General features: G+C 35.3%; 2 protein-coding genes across 4 annotated transcripts; both read left to right on the forward strand.

The window, feature by feature from the left end:
* Window positions 1–4,136: 4,136 nt before the first annotated feature.
* LOC21396495 (protein TIFY 4B) lies at window positions 4,137–8,517 on the forward strand. 3 transcript variants are annotated; one of them, XM_024173068.1, is made up of 9 exons: window positions 4,137–4,472; window positions 4,598–4,767; window positions 5,125–5,279; window positions 5,852–5,942; window positions 6,013–6,178; window positions 6,355–6,399; window positions 7,254–7,317; window positions 7,420–7,631; window positions 7,977–8,517. In XM_024173068.1, the coding sequence occupies exons 1-9, from the start codon at window positions 4,355–4,357 to the stop codon at window positions 7,991–7,993; spliced, it is 1,038 nt and encodes a 345-aa protein (XP_024028836.1). In that variant the 5' UTR covers window positions 4,137–4,354; the 3' UTR covers window positions 7,994–8,517. The 3 variants fall into 3 exon arrangements, with proteins under 3 accessions (XP_024028836.1, XP_024028837.1, XP_024028838.1); XM_024173069.1 differs by having other exon boundaries at window positions 7,260–7,317; XM_024173070.1 differs by having other exon boundaries at window positions 5,176–5,279.
* Window positions 8,518–9,635: 1,118 nt separating this feature from the next.
* On the forward strand, window positions 9,636–12,501 carry LOC112093819 (1,2-dihydroxy-3-keto-5-methylthiopentene dioxygenase 1-like). The gene is made up of 5 exons (XM_024173065.1): window positions 9,636–9,736; window positions 9,850–9,937; window positions 10,271–10,365; window positions 11,276–11,515; window positions 12,254–12,501. Exons 1-5 carry the CDS (start codon window positions 9,725–9,727, stop codon window positions 12,380–12,382), a joined length of 564 nt encoding a protein of 187 aa, XP_024028833.1. The 5' UTR covers window positions 9,636–9,724; the 3' UTR covers window positions 12,383–12,501.
* Window positions 12,502–17,123: the final 4,622 nt, after the last annotated feature.

A 17,123-nucleotide genomic window follows, 5' to 3' on the forward strand; every position in this document is an offset into this window, starting at 1 on the left:
TCATTTTTAAAAATGAGTTTGGTAATTTTATCAAGAGATTATTTTTAGTATAAAAAAACCCATTAATGTCTCTGTCTCTTTCTCTCTGCTCGAGAGAGGAGAAAACGAAAACAAAAAATAAAAAATGACTAAAATTTGTTTTTTATTTCTCTCTCATTTTACACTAAACTAAAAAAATCGTTTTCATTTATGTTTTTTGTCTTTATTGCGCCAAACGCCATTTTAGAAACGTTTTCATTTTTTTTCTTGAAAAACGTGAAAAATAAAAACGGGATCAATTCCAAATAAGGTACTTGTGTTTTCCTTTCCCTAGCCCAATTACCCCTGCCAAACAATGGATGGATTGACACTTTCAGCCAACTTCTTTCTTTAAATCCCTTCATTCACGGAGAAGAGAGCTGATCTTACATATAACATGTCGTAGTCATGCCCCGGGGTAAGGGTCAGTGACGTGGAGGCTCGATTATGGGTTAAACGCGATTAAGAATAAAATATTAAGAAAATTTCCAAACAATCCCCACTATTTTTCCGAAAATAAATTACAGAAACATCTCAAGAGGCTAAAACTAAGCCTCTAACATCATTCAAGGCTACACCCACAGGATCTTTAGTATTGTACATACATGACACGTGTAAATAACATTACAGACATCAACCACAGTCTAGAAATCCAAATATCATAATTTATAAATTCTTACATTCGTACACCAGGAGGATGAACACAATCCTCTCTTAATCGGGTGGTAGCAACTCAGCTACTCTGCACTGCTCCTAGAGTCGCCTGGGAGGGGTTTAACATTTATAAAACAATAAAACGTGAGCGAAATGCCCAGTAGGATATATTTTGAAATAAATTTATAAATAAATAAATAAATGGGTAAGCAAGTGAATAAATAAATAAATGAATAAATAAGACATTCAGTTCCAACACAACAGCCGGAACCTCACATCCTTTTTCTCAAAGGAAATATAACTGAAAATGTCTATATAACAGGCATTAGCAAGTAATTTATATTATGATAAATTTCTTACACAACCACGTGCACAAGCTTAATCACCCCCGGGCCGGGTTTCGGGTTTTGCCCCCAAGGATGCACTCTCCACATCCTATCTAGGCCATCAGCCGGTTTACCGATTCACAAGATCTCTTGTCTTAAGAAATCACTCATTAAACTTTATGAAACAGTTCATTATAATTCCAATAGCTAAATCAAGCTATTGTTTTTAAACATGTTTTTCTTTCACAAACATGCCCTTTCTTTAAAACATTTGCAAGACCAAAACTCTTTGAAAACAGGCTCACAAAGAAAGGGATCAGAAATCCTACCTCGTAAATATCAAACCTGGCTAGCGTTACACTATTCCAGCTTTCGCTTCCTCAAGCCCTTCAATCCGAGTCCTCAGCTAGCACTGATACAAAACAACACTTTAGGATCCAATTCTCATTCCTAAAGCAACTCAATCTCAATTATATCCTTTGATTTCCTATAACTGTGCCTTAATCAATTTTCAAGTTTCATTAATCAACTCATGTTTCAAATTATCATTCCAAGGGTTTTCAATCTCAAAAATATGGATTAAAGATGCTAATCCATTCACTCTAGGTCCCCAAATAAAGTTAATTTGGGTTCTTCTCGAAAATCGAGGTCAAAACAAGGTTTTTTAGCAAAACAGGGTCAAACCCAGTGTACACCGATCGACCGGTGACAGCGTAGTGCAACACCACTGGTCGACCGTGGTGTGCAATTCGGTCGATCTATGTGGTCGACCGGTCGACTCAATGCAGTCCGGTCGACTGCATAGGTCGACCAGTTCAGGTTGACCGCACAGGTCAACCTGTGAAGAACAGTAGGGTGAGGAAAACCCGCAGAATCAGCCCAAAAACCTGCAAATCTGAGTCCAAATCGAGATATCTCAAAACAAAACCACTAGATCCGGGTTCTAGGTATTGAATCAAGTCCAAAGAACCCAATATCTCTAATTCCTACCATGGTTTTACTCAACATCCATCAAAATCCATTTTGAACCAAAATAGGTTTTCTGATATACAAAATCCAAGATTCAAGAGAGGGTTTTTCAGAAATCTTACTTCAAATCATTCTCTTGACGTTGAAAACTTCTTTAAATCATTTCTTAGTTCAAGATCCGGTAGATTTGAGACAAAATGGAAGAGAGGGAGTGAGAGTGAGAGGGAGAGAGAGAGTATGCATGCGAAGGAAAGAAAGGAAAGAAAAGGAAAAGGAAAGAAAAAGGAAAAAGAAAAAGAAAAGACAAGTGTCCAATATTTAAAATAACAGTCCAGAAATGTGTCCATACACACTTCTAAATAAAAATATAAATACTGAGAATATTTAAATACCTTGGAATTATTTAACTTTACACGTCAAAAATATTTATTAATCAATAATTAATTAATTAAACCAGATTAGGCACACTAATAAATCTTAATTATCTTAATTAATCTCATTTAATTCTTTAGGGTGTTACAATAATAAAGAATGAATCATCATATTTATTCAATTTAAAAATAACTTTATAAAAGCACACCAACAAATATCTATAACAAATCAATGTTACCCAATTCTAAAATCTTGATTACATAATGGGATTAAAAATATTGGACAGGACCGCATTCAAGCAAATTTGAAGCTTAAGGCAAAAATTTTAAAAGGGGTCTTTTTCCATTTTAAAGAAAAAAGATTTTAAATATATTAAAGAATAATTAAACTTATTTTAAATTTACTTTTCTTATTTTTTGAGATGTAAAATTACTAATTAAATATTTATATTCAAGTTTATCTGATAAATTTTTTGAACAAAATTTACCGAACAAAATAGTTGTTGTGAATCTCAAACAATAACAATCAATAGATTAGAAGAAAGAAATACAAAGAAAAATATCAACTTGAGGTACTCTTGAAATAAGGTTGATGAGTAAGTAAGAAAATAAGTAAATTAATGTAGAAGCAAAGATTCTTTTGAAATTAGAGTTTTTTTTTTTTTTTTGCCCTTTTTCTTCATCTTTCTTTTTCGATGTTTTTGTAGTATGTAAGTTAGATAAATCTAACGTATATCTATAAATAAGTATCACACGGTTAAAATAATTTATACAGATTTGAATATAATCTCATTTAAGTGAAAATAATCATCTATTTTACGTTTATAATTTTAAGGAAGAGACAACCAAACATAAAATGTTTTATCGAGATAATCTAGATATGTGAGCCTATTCAATCTATAAATTTGAAGAAAAAATTAAATAAAAATCTACATTTTTAATGAAAGAAGAAAGTATTGTTATAAAAAATTTAAAATTATGGTTTAAATTCGCAAGATAAATGCCCAATCCCTTTAATCCTTACACATAAATGACATTTTTAATACGATATCTACAGCCTCGTGGGTTTAAATTGTACAGGTTTAACTATTTGGGTGAATTTATATGTGAATTTTTTGTAGTTTAAATTGTCATTTAGTAGTGTAAGGTTTAAACATAGAATAAAGTTTGAATCAATGTTAGGTTATATTATTAAAACTATGAGTTTTTAAAAAATGTGAGCGAAAATGGTCGGTAGAAACTAAAGTTTTATGTGGTTTAAATTGTTATTTACTTCTGTAAATAGTGTTTTGAGTTAGAATTCAAAGAATTTTTGTGTAAAGTTCTATAAATCTATTATTTGAGAGCCTCTACAGTGAGACCTCTTAAAAAAATTCACTCATAAAATATCTTATTTTGATCATTAAATTAAATTTTTAACGATTAAATATGTACAAATTTATATTATTATTTTAAAATAGATGTATAAAACTACACTTTTTATAAATCTGACCGTTAATAAAAGTAATCCGATAATTAAAACATGGTATTCTTGTGGTGGTTTTGTTTAAAGGTCTCATCATAGAAAAAGCCCTATTCTTTATACACATAGCACAAAAGTTAAAATATTAAATTAATAAAATATTAATAGGAAATTAAGTTTTATTTTTTCTTAATTATTATTTTTTCTGGTTTCTTTTTTCTTTTTTAAAGTCCACAATAATTCAGACATCGCTTACGTGGCAGTCTAGGGTGCAATGCCGCTGCTAAAAGGTTACCCCCTACCTTCCAAAAGTAAAAGAAGAAACCCAACTCTCTCTCCCCTCTCCCCTCTCCCCCCTCCTCTCTCTCTTTCTCTCTCTAGAAACGCTTTACTTTTCCCACCACTCGATTCTGCCCCCCAAAACACCCCAAAATTACGATTCAGTACAACAGATCAGTGGGTGTTCTCTCTGCTCTGGTGCTTAGTACGACTCACCTTCACTCTTCTCACTCTTCTCTCTCTCTCTCCTCCTTTCTCTCTCTACCTCGCCGGAGATGAGCGCCGGCACGACGGCGTTTCGGTCCATACTGGACAAGCCCCTGAACCAGCTCACCGAGGATGACATTTCTCAGCTCACCCGTGAAGATTGCCGCAAATACCTCAAGGAAAAAGGTTTTCTCTTTGCTTTTGGTTCTCTCGTTTTGGGAAAAATGTGCTTAATGATTGATTAGTTGGTTGATTAATCGGTTAATTAGTTGATTAATTTGTTGAATTAAGTACGGTTCCGTTCCGTCCAGGGATGCGAAGGCCGTCGTGGAACAAATCGCAGGCGATCCAGCAAGTGATTTCGCTCAAGGCTTTGTTGGAGCCCTGCGACGATTCCGGCGCCGGAGCCCTAAGGAGGATCGTCGCTTCGACGCCGCCGCCACCGCCGACACAAAACGCGCCACGTGTCTCCACTTTCAGTGTATGTATATATAATATAATATAATACAATACAATATAATATAATATATTATAATAAGCTTTGGCCTGTTTGGTTGCCGAGAAAATTGGAGGGAGGGATTAGTGATTTCTTTCTTTTTTTTTAATTTTTTTTTTCGGTTTGTGTTTTTGATTTGACGAGGAAAAGAAAAGTGCGTGTCTTTTAGTCTCTCCTTCCATATGCTGGTCAGTGAAGGTTTGACCTGGTTGTTGGGAGAAGAGAAACGGGAAAAAAAAATAATAGTGGCTGAGGGACCGACATTTTCTCGACTGCCAAATGGAAAATTTCTTTATTAATGGGAGGTTAATTCTGGAGGGAAAAATGTGGATTTTTCTTTAGGTTACTTCGAACTCGGCAGATTCGGGTAAGGAAGCAAGTGTTGATGTCCAGGTTTCGGCGGAGGAATCGGGACCGTGTCAGAGGAAGGAGCAGGCGAAATCTGCTCCGGAGACTGAGGAAAGACCGGCTGATGCGGGTGAGAGGGCAAGTCCAAGGTCTGATTTATGCCTTTGCATCACCTTTAATTTTCTTTGGAAATGTCTTAGAGAGTTGGTTTTGGCATTTGAACTTTTGGAAGATATAATTAGTGGGATTCTCTGAGATTTTAGCTTAAAAATGAGGATAAGAGGGGCTCTTTATGTTAGTCCATTAAGGATTTTATAAGGTAGTCACTGGGAATATGATATTTAGCTCAACAGAATCGAAATGCACCAATGTTGCTGCGGAGAAATGTTTTTTTTCTTAATATTTATATTTTTGTCTCAGAATATTTAACTTCCATTAATGAAGATTGTACCAGTGTGGAGAAAATGCCCTTACGAAAAAGGGTTTGTTCTGGCTAATGAACTGGACATTAGTTATGATCTAAAGAGCACCACTATCCTGTTGAGTACATTAGTGTCATTGTATAAGTTTGGGTGCTATTTTTGGTTCAAGTATACAAAATTTCGCTTACTTCCCTAGGAAGAGGTGCAGTTGTATGCAACTGTTTAGAATCAGATTAATTGGAGTCTCTCAAATATTTCTATAACGGTCTAAACATGAGTATTTGAATATGTGGCTGCAGAAGTCATTGTGCAACTGATGCATTGGTCGGACAAATGACAATTTTCTATTGTGGCAAAGTGAATGTGTACGAAGGGGTTCCACCTGAGAAGGTAAAGAACCTTCCTTATTTCAGTGACACCTTGAGATGAGCTTTCCAATGCAACCATGAATGTTTTGCAGGCACGAGCAATCATGCACCTTGCTGCAAGTCCAATCCCTTTATCTCGAGAAAATTCATTTGGGGTCCTTGCAGCACCTAGATCTTTTCCATGGCATTTACATGCTGCGAGTGACAAGGGTGGCCTTCTCCCTCCTAGTGCCACAATATCACAACCCATGCAGACAGGTACCTTTTGGAGGAGGTTGTTTGTTACTCTATGGGCTTGGATATTTGGGGTTTTGTGGTCCTCTTTGTGCTAGATGCAGTAAATCACATATATTAAAACCTAAAAAAATGTTATTGGGTTCTACTTCAGCATATGGAGTGATAATTGAATAATTTCTTTTCTCCGCATTTTGCAGATAAGCTAGCCGACTACAGCCAACAGTGCTGGGAGAAAGAAAATGGTACTTAATCCTGTTGGCTTTTATCATGTTTGGTTGCCAAGCAGATTATGCATATCGATACTTCTACCCTCTTTCCCCATTGTGGAATATCATTTACATAATATATGTCGTCTTACCAGTGAGATTTTTAGAAAAGTAGCTCCCTTTTTAAATATGCTTCCATAGTTAGTATCTCAGAGTTAGATAAATAAAAAAGTAAATTAATGTGCTCATGTTTGTGGCAATGCTTGTCTGGTACACGTGGAAGACATGATTTGGGAGACATAGGCCCCGTTCACTTTGCTGATTCGAGTTTAGACTTTGAGTTTAGATGTGACTTTATGTGAGAGCTTTTTATTGTAATAAAAAAGTTAGATGTGATTGTTTGTGAGAGCTTTTTACTGTAGAAAAACTCAAATCAGTGAAGTGAACGAGGCCTATAAACTTGTATATATAAATGTATGTATAAGATAAGTGGAAGCATAATGTACATTTCACTTGTTTTCATGGCATCATGATCACTGTAATGCACAGGACGGGCACCTCTACTATTGATGGATTAATGCGACACATGTTACCTCCATTATCTTAGTTTTACTTGACCACCATTCCGTTTATCCTTTCCGCCACCTCCAGCTTCGCTAGCATTGCATCTAAAGCCACCTTAACTGACAGTACGGCTATTTGCAATTTTTCCTCTACTGCCATATTCTTGCCGTTGCTGATATCATTAGAGTCCTCTTCCTTGACTCTGTTAACACCAATTCCATGCACACTTCTCGTAGTTCGGGTTGAAAGTAGTCCATTGACTTATTTCATGCACATGAATGCTTGTCAACAACTTCAGTAATACCTGGTTGGTGGTTATTCTTAAGATGCAGATGGTCAGGCGAGCAGAAAACTCTCATTGCAGAAATACCGTGAAAAGAAAAAAGATAGGTACCTAAGTGATGAAACCATCATTTAGCACCAGCAACTTTCTGTTTATGTATTTTATTATGCATCTGATTTTACCCTTTCTTGCTTTCTTAACCCTGAAAGGGGGAGGTTGAAGACCAAGAGAAGCACGGGATTTAATTCTTCTAGCATGGAGGTCTATTTTAACCACCAGGTAAAGACCCACATGTCAAATGGTAATTCAAGTCGAAGTAGCACAAGCTCTCCGACCCAGCCTGGACTACCACAAACATTGTGTAGCACAGTCGACAATCAGCCAAAGATTCCCTGTCTTCCTGTTGATCTCAATGAAAAACGTAAGTTCTGAAGATCTTTACTTTGTATGATTATTACTTGGGTCATAACTTGTGTATAAAGTTAGATTCTCACTCGAGCTAGATTGGATGCTTTGTTCCATGTTATCATTGTCTAAAAACATGTGTTGCAATCTTATGTCCTATGTGTAAAACACGCACCATCAAAAGCAGTTTTGGCAGTCTTCTTCTCAATTGAATTTTGATTAGGCCACTGGCCGTCACAAGCAGCTATTTATAAGCCCCCCGTTCATTGGAATTCCCCTTTATCAACTGATCATAATAAATAAATGCAGTTCAGAATAACCATAATAATGGTCATAATTATCTTTCGTTTCTGCTTTGCAGATAATTTGGATTCCTGAAACTTGAGAGTTGCAGAGGCTTTTTTGTAGTAACTATTGAGATGATGGGAGAGAAGAAACCAGTTAACTGCCTCCCGGAGACCTGCCTTTTGGCGTACTTTCGGCTGCTTATTCTACCACGAGGTTTTTCTACTGACTTTTGTATCTGAGGGATCTCTTCTAGGAGCGATACCACTTTTAGGCTCACATGATCAATTTTGTATTTCTAGGATCATTTGGTCATCATTAGGAATTATTTATTTCTGATGTCAAGGCTTCTAGGGTTGAGATACAGAGCTGGAAGCGGCCTTTCCTCGAGGTTCTAATTTGTAACTGTATGCTATCATTTGTGATGACACGACTCGTGTCGATAGCTTATCATTTGAGTCGAAATAGTTATTTCTTGACTGATGTCTTGTAGCTTCATAGTATGGTCTTGTGCATCACCTAACTTGGCTCTTTAAAGTTCTCTTCTCAAGACCATCAATCAACCTGATCACCTTTTTCAAGGGCATAATGGTATTTGATCTATAGTTACTCCTCTATCCACACATTTCATTATCTTATCTTCTGCTAATTAATCATGGTTCTCTTTTTCCCGTTTTTTCTTTTTCAAGTGGCCAAAAGAGTTGGGACAAAATGATTGCCTGGCACTGATGGTCATGTTGATGGTATATGGTGGGAAAAGGAGACTAATGATATAACGGTTAATATTTGCTTGCATAGTGCTTCCCTTTTTGGTTTAGAGAAGTTGCCCTATATGCGTTTTACTCTTGTGCACTCTCTCTCTCTTTTGGGTGCCGAGTAAGAAGTTCAAATGTGGGGTTCTTTGTTTATGTTTGCTGCCATTAGACAATTAAACCTTAATTTTAGGTGGTTGAATTTTGGCTCACCTTTGCCAAGGACAATTACGCTTTGAAGCCTCTCTCTCTCTCTCTCTCTAGATTTCTAGTGATTAAACTTCAGATAGACAATGCCAAAGGCAATCATGATCCTCTCACTTCTAAAGTATTGATCAGTGTGTTTCAAGCTAGGATTCACTTTGATCTCACATTTCAGAGGGTAAATTCGTGACTGTTCCCTGGTTTCTTATATTCAAGCTAAAGAATGAAGATCGTTTCTTTATTTCATGATGGCGATCAAAGAGTGGAGGTCAATCGTTTTCTTGTGTTACAAACATCAACTTTATGAGAAAAATGAGAAAATTTCAAAATATGGAAAGTAAAAGAGAACTACAACGCTAAATCAATTAGAGTCTCAAAAAGATCTAAAACGGAAAGTAATTAGAAGAAATGAAAAACAAAGAAAAATGTGTGTTGTTTATCACCACAGCAATCACACTTCGTAGCACTAGATTCAATTCTTTATATGCATATATATTTTCTGTCAAGTAACAGGCTTTTTTCCTCAGTGATACACAACCCGTATGAATAACAAAAAAAAAAAAAAAAAAAAAAAAAAACCCAAAAAAAAAAAAAGTGAAAAAAAAAAAAAAAAGGAAAGGAAAAAAAAAAAAAAAACACCAGCCACAAAAATAAAAAGTGAAAAAAATAAAATAAAGGAAAGGAAATTGTACATACACGTGGCAAAAATGCTTTGTTGGACTAACCCCAGCGTTGAAAATATCAGCAGTAAACGACAGAGTCATATCTTAGCACCCCTTTTATAAGCACATTGGTGGCCTCTCATGCGTGAGTTTGCGTGTTACTGTTTTTCTCAGTTGGGTATCGATAGGAATCCGAGTTCGCAGCCATGGCAATCGAGGTGAGCTCTCTAACCAACTTTAAAATTCGTTTTAGTCCAAACTCCAAAGTCGAGTTAGTCAATTATGGCTTTGCTTCAAATCTTTTTTAATGTTGTCATTGGAATTGAAACAGGCATGGTTCATGGACAACACCGAGGAAGACAAAAGACTCCCTCATCGTCCCAACCCCAACGAACTTGTTCCGCTCGACCAGTTGGCAGGTTCCCTCTCTCTCTCTCTCTCTATATATATATGTGTATGTGTGTGTGTGTATATATATAAATGTGTGTATGTATATTCAATTACGGGGAGTATACTGAAAATTTCATTAGATTTCATCTCAATAACTGAGACATTTCGCATATTATTGGGTGGTTAAATCATAGAATTTAGAATTTCAGGAGGGGCTAACTGCAAATTACGTTAAACATCACGTATAAATGTTTTTTTTCTTTTTTTTTAAATCCAGGTGGGGCTAGCGATGAAAACGTAACCATTGAAACGTATATATGTATGTATATTTACATCATATTTTTTTTGGTGGTATTTTGCAGAATTGGGAGTGCTGTACTGGCATCTGAACCCAAAAGATTATGAGAACGATGAAGAGCTTCGCAGCATTAGAGAAGCCAGGGGTTACAATTACATGGTAATGACTAATTCCATGGTTTGTTTCAATTGAACAGACTGCATGTAAATTGGTAATTTTATTTGTGGATAACTGATGGAAGTGCCCCTGGATTTTATTCAGGACTTGGGTTTTTGAAAGTTGACATTTTGCTTTAAAGTAGAGATTTTTCTTAGGAATTAGAAGTTCTAATTTCTAACTATCGAGGGCAATAAAATCACAAAGAATGAGTAAATAAACACACACAAGCTATAGTGGTTCACCCAAAAATATGGGACTTATGTCCGCATTCATCCGTTGCAGTAATTAATAATTCACTGCGATAAGAAAAGAAAATTACAAGAGAAAATGTGTTTTTCCTCTCTAATTTCTCTTTTAAACCCTAAAAACGGCGCAAATTAAACTAAGGCGACCCAAATTACACGTGTGAAGATCTCAAATTACCCTTAAAAAATTGATCCACATGTGCATCAAGACAATAATTAGGCTCGATGACTATTAACTATCTTGATAATTGAAATGGATTTGCAAGAGTATGTTTAATTAATCAAATGAAGTGGGCAACTAAAATGGTGTTTCTTCAAATTAAAGGGACTAATTACTATAGGATTTTGAATTCTAAAACAAAAGTGAGAATATGGAAAATATGTGGGTGTTGTCGTAAGTTACAATATCTCTGGTTTGGTGTTTCTTTCATTGTTGGATTTGCTTAATATATACTCAGAGAAGTTGGTTGTTCTACGTTGATATGCAAAAGTAAATCTACAAGACTATATTCAAGTAACTAACGACTTGAAAAACTAGATTGATTAATATTTTAAGTAAAGGGACTAATCATAAGAGTTTTAATATAAGAAAAAATTGGGGAAATGAAAATATGTGATTTGTCTTGCAAAGTACTACTCTCGTTTTTGGTTTTCTTTCTTCGTAGGATCTGCTTGACATATGCCCAGAAAAGTTGGACAACTACAACGAGAAGCTGAAAAACTTCTATACAGAACATATACATGCCGATGAAGAAATTCGCTATTGCTTGGAAGGAAGTGGTTACTTTGATGTCAGAAACAAGGATGACTGTTGGATTCGAATTTGGATTAAGGCCGGTGATCTTATAATTTTACCAGGAGGGATTTACCACAGGTTCACCTTAGACACCAGCAACTACATCAAGGTAAAGTGCCTTTTGATCCGGAGAAATAGGCTTAGAGCCCGTATTTGATAGCTTTCATTTTTGCTTTTAAGCAGTAGAAGATGAGAAACAAAGGTTATAGTTTTCACTTGCGGTGGATTCATGTTTTTTAAGGAGGTTAATAAGGAAAGTAGTATTCAATTTTATTCATAAATATAAAAATGCTAGAATTGAATCTGTAGAGTTAATATAACTGTTGTATAATTTTAAAATCTTCTTAAAAGAGCTTTTTTTGAGAAGTTACATTTTGTGACCTTGACTAGAAACTCTTTTAGAAGGTCATCCAAGCACTGACGTAAATAACTTTTGGATGCATAGCCATATGTTACTTCTTGAGTATTGTAGTAATATACACTTATTGAGTGCTTGTTTGGTAAAGGGATTTAAACCCTTGTTTCAATGGTTTTGTTACATTGTTTTTTTCTCAAAAAAATTTGAATTTTGGTTCAAACCATCTAGTTAGAGCCTTCTCCCTTCGCCTTCTCCCTTTGCCTTCTCCCTTTCTGCCCTCCTTAGACATCCTTGTCTAATCCACAAAACACGACAACTTTCCCCATTGCTTCACCGTTGATCAAGAAGGAAAATCGAGCCGACTCCACGCAATCCATAACCTTATTAATCCAGGTCATCGAAAAGCCCAACTTTCCTCTTATACCATCGAGTTTGAACCTGTGAACCAAACAGGTAGTGATTGCTCTTCATGTGTTGGGTTATATGCAGTTGATGAGGCTGTTTATAGGAGAGCCTGTGTGGACAGCGTATAACAGGCCACAGGATGATCATCCAGCTAGGAAGGACTACATCAAGAGCTTGACTGAGAAAGCGGGATTTCCATTGGAAGCTCATTGAGGCTCTTTCTTGACTGGTACTAAATGAGTCTATATGTATATGTTGTGTACTTGTAATTGATCAATGTATTAGAAGTTTAAGAGCTGATTTGCCATGTGTACTATATCCATTTATATGTATTTCTCTCTCTATTAATACAATAAAAGCGTATTGATATGACTATTATGAGCCTCTTTTATTTTGCTAGGAACTTTTGTTTCACAGATTTTGATTGAGATGAGCAAATTAAATGACAAATGGTTAGATATTTTTGTGGAAAATAAATGGTGCAATCTGAGTGTTTCAAGTGCTATTTGGAAATTCTCTTCAAGATGCCTTTTGTGTTTGCATATACGGTATGTGATGTTACAGAAGTTATTAAAGTTTTCTCTGCATTTGGTCTTACAAATTGTCAATGAGCGTGTTAGAACCCCAGTGTTTTGCGGCGACACAGGAAATATGAGAGCCCATTGGTTTGATTCTTCTACATTACTTTCCCTTCTATCATTTTAGGTTCCTTTGAAGTTGTGAGATATTTTTATTTTTGTCTATTTTCCTAGGGTTGTTTGGTTGGGAGATTCGTACCCCGATTCGAATCATGATTCATGGTTCGCTACAGTATTTTCTCTAAAAAAAAATACACGTAAATCGAAAATAGTTCTAATATCATGATTCTAATCCATGAACCAAACGTCTCCAGAGTACTGCTATTCAATATTTGCGTTAGTCTAACAAATAGTCTCAGAACTTTGTCCCCAATCTTAGTTACGTTTGATCTAATTTTTCTATCAGTTGGATGTTGACAAGACGATGGAATGCTATTCAATATTAGATGTTAATAATATTAGAGCATCTCTAATGCAATGTTATAATTGATGTACTAATTATAAATTTAATATTTGAGTGTAAAAAACTCTCTAATGCAATGCTATTTATTGTGTTGAATTTGCTATATAATACACTTTTTAGGCAAATTTATTACTAAGTATAACATACGGTGAATTTGACATTTGATTATTATTGGTTGATATTTTTACATTTTCATATAATTATTGCAACTTTTTATTTTCAAATTATTTTAAATTGAAAAGTTTACTTTTAAAACTTTTGGAGCTTAATGATTATGTGAAAAAGTAGATGTAGCATTTGTCAAGCGTTATACATTGGAACATAAATAAAAATAACACATATTATCATATTTTTTTTATGTCACCCTTATAATTAGTATTAACATTAACATTGGAAATGATTTTAGCATCATTTTATTGTCCTCTTAGTCTAGTGGCATTCAGAGATTTGGGTGGGTTGGGATTTGAGTAGGAGGTTGCGGGTTCAATCCTATTTTGTATTAAAAAAAACCACATAATTGATAGAATGGCTAAACGAGGTTATTTAGTTGGGAGATTCATATCTCGATTCTAATCTATGAACCCAACGTCTCCTGAAACAGATTGAAGTATGTGACGTTTTAAAAGTTAAGGGCCAAGACAACCCTTGAATTTATTACCAACTGTAATGCATCATTGAAGGTGAAATAAAATTATTATTTTTAATAGTGTAAAATAAGTAAGACCCTAATTTCTTTGTTTCCACGTGCGATATTTCATCAGTGAAAGTCTTTTTCAAATTGTTGGAGTATTTTATAAGCCACAAAATAATATCCTCATAATTGTGTGTCCCATGGTATTTTGCGGGTCTAGAAAACGGCATGGAATTGACTATAGAGGCTGACCAATTGAAATTCATAACTTAGACATGCATCAAATTCTATCTCCAAGCAACCAACCAAACTAACTCTTTCATGGTTTCATACTTTCATTGTTATGTTTTTAATATCACCCATTCATATTTGAACACAAAAAATTAATGCAATAAAAAAAAAAACACACAGAAAATAAAAAAAATCTACGTTAAACGTGTCAATTTGCGCATCTATTAAGGTAACCATTTGATTAAGTTTTAGCAGTTTAATTTATTTTTAGAAATTTTAAGTCTCTCTAAAAATAAATTATTAATAATTTTTTACTTTTTAACTGTTAAATTTATATTAAAATCTGTATGTTTTATACACTTTTTTAATCTATAAGATGAACTATTAGAGAAACTCTTTTACTTTTATACATGTATTATCATTGACATTAACATTCTTAAATTAGACTTTAGAGTTTAAAATTCTTTTGGCTAATGGCCGTTGAAATGTAATTAGACGGCTAATAAAAGTTACTCCGCCCATTGAATTTCTTCAGCTAAAAAATATCAGAATGTTGTAAAACTCTTTGACTTTCAATATATCATTCCAAGTCGATTTTCTCTTTCTCCTTAGAAAAGAGGAAGGAAAGATATAGTAAAATATTTAAGTCAATGAAGTAAAATAGTTTTTTTTTATGTTATTTGGTAGAAGAAAAAGAAAAGTAAAATGAAAATATTAAATTTAATGCATTTTACAATAATATTCTAATATAAATAAAAATATAATGAATGGTAAAAGTTAAAATTGTTGGGCCTGTTTGGTTTCGTTTTTGTTTCTGTTTTTCTCGTTTTTCGAGGTTAAAAAATGAAAATGGGTAAACAAAATGCCTTTGGTGCAAAATTTTCTAAAAATTGAAAACAAAAATGTTTTTGTCTTTTTCTGAAAATCTGAAAACGAATTAAGATCGTTTTCTCCGTTTTCGTTTTTGTTTCCTTCTTCTCCCATATGCATCTTTCGAAGCATTTCTCTCCTCACTCACTCACTCTCTCTCTCTCTCTCTCTCTCTCTCTCTCTCTCTAATGAGCCTCTGCCAGCGACCATCCCCACCGTCGCGTCTGGGCCCGATGGCGGCGGTGGGAGACCCAGAGTCGGAGCCGTACAACCAATGCTGAACTTTCGGGCGGCGGGCATGCCCGATGTCCGAAAATTTTCGGGCACTTCGGGCAGGCCACTCTCGCTGCCCGACCACGGTTTCCTTCGGGCACGGGCTCGGGTAGCCCGAAAATATTAATCCCCCCGACAACCCGCCGCCGTGGAGAAGCCGTCCCCCGCCGTTCGCCGGATTTGTTTTGAATTTTCCGGCAATACCCGAAGCTGCCCGAATTTGTGCCCGAACTGCCTGAATTTCTGTGACCGTTGCCCGAATTTTTGTGACCGTTGCCCGATGCCCGAAAAATGCCCGATTTTTTTTTTACCGTTAGCTCGAAAAAAATGCCCGAATTTTGAACAAACGGGTCTTTTTGCCCGAACCCGAATTTTGCCCGAATTTTTGAACCAAATGGTCAGATTTTGTACCGTTGCCCGACCTGCCCGATTTTTGCCCGAACTGCCTGAAAATTTGTAGCCGTTGGACCCGAATTTTTGGGGGAAAAATTTTTTTTTTCAACCCAAAAATTTTCCTATAAATACCCCCTAACCAATTTCCTCACCCCAAAACTCTCATTCTCTCTCAATTTCTCTTAATCTCTCTCAATTTCTCTTAATCTCTCTCAAATCTCTCTTAATCTCGCTTAAATCTCTTTCGAATCTCGATATCTCTTAAGCTCTCTCAAAGCGCTCTCAATCTCTCTTATTTTTCATAATGGCTTCTTCTGGTTATGGTGGTGATATTTCCATTGATGCCCAATTCAACATCGAAGAAGGGCAATTTCTTAATGTTTTTCAAACGCAGGAATCACAAACTATGAAAAGAGTTGCTGATGAAACTGCAAATCCGACCCCTGGTGGACGTACTAGAGGTCGGGGACGCAATGGTGGTGGCACAAGTGGCCGTGGAGGAGAGGCAAGCGGTAGTGCTAGTGCAAGTGTTGCAAGTTCTAAGAAGAAATGCATGCGCACCTCAGCAGTTTGGGAGCACTTCAACACATTCGAGGACGTCGACAATAACGGTAACATTAAATACGTAGCTCAATGTAAATATTGTGGTGAGAAATTACAAGGTAACACTATTCACGGCACTACACACTTAAGAAGGCACTCTGAAAAGTGTCTTCAAAAGCAAGGAAGCGGAGCTGATCTTCGCCAAACGCAATTATTGTTTGACCGCCAAACCGGCGGTCTAAGCACGTGGAAATACGATCTGCAAGTTGATCGTATGAAAATGGCACGATTAATAGCCACATTAGATCAACCACTAAATTTTCCTGAACAAAGAAATTGGCAACGTTATATTAAAATTGTACATAATCCTAATGCACAATTTTTTTCTAGAACTACTCTTAGGAAAGATGCATTAAAATTATATAAACAAGAAAATGAAGCATTAATCAACCTTCTACACTCTACTAGTGATTATGTTGCGTTAACGGCGGATATTTGGTCCACCGTTGTCAACAATGATTATTTAGCTGTAACTGGACATTATTATAAAGGTTTTGATTTGGATAAGAGAATCTTAGGTTTCAAATGTGTTATAGGATCACATACTGCCAATTTAATATATAACCCAATTTTATCTGTTATTGATGAATATAGTTTAAGAGATAGAATAATGGCCATAACATTAGATAATGCAACTGCGAATACTAAAGCAATAAAACTTTTTAAAAATGATTTAAGTTTATTTAGTAATAATGATATTTTCCACCAACGTTGTGCATGTCATATAATTAATTTAATAGTAAAGTCCGGTTTAAAATCAATGTCAGGTCATATTAAAAGAATTAGAGATAACATTGCTTGAATTCAAGGTAGTAATCAAAGAATACAAGATTGGTTTAGATTTCTACAAGCATGTAATCAAAATCCTAGAGCATTAGCCTTAGATATGCCCATAAGATAGAACTCCACTTA

Source organism: Morus notabilis, unplaced genomic scaffold (genome assembly GCF_000414095.1).
Source record: "Morus notabilis unplaced genomic scaffold, ASM41409v2 Scaffold1383, whole genome shotgun sequence".
NCBI classification, from domain to species: Eukaryota; Viridiplantae; Streptophyta; class Magnoliopsida; order Rosales; family Moraceae; genus Morus; species Morus notabilis.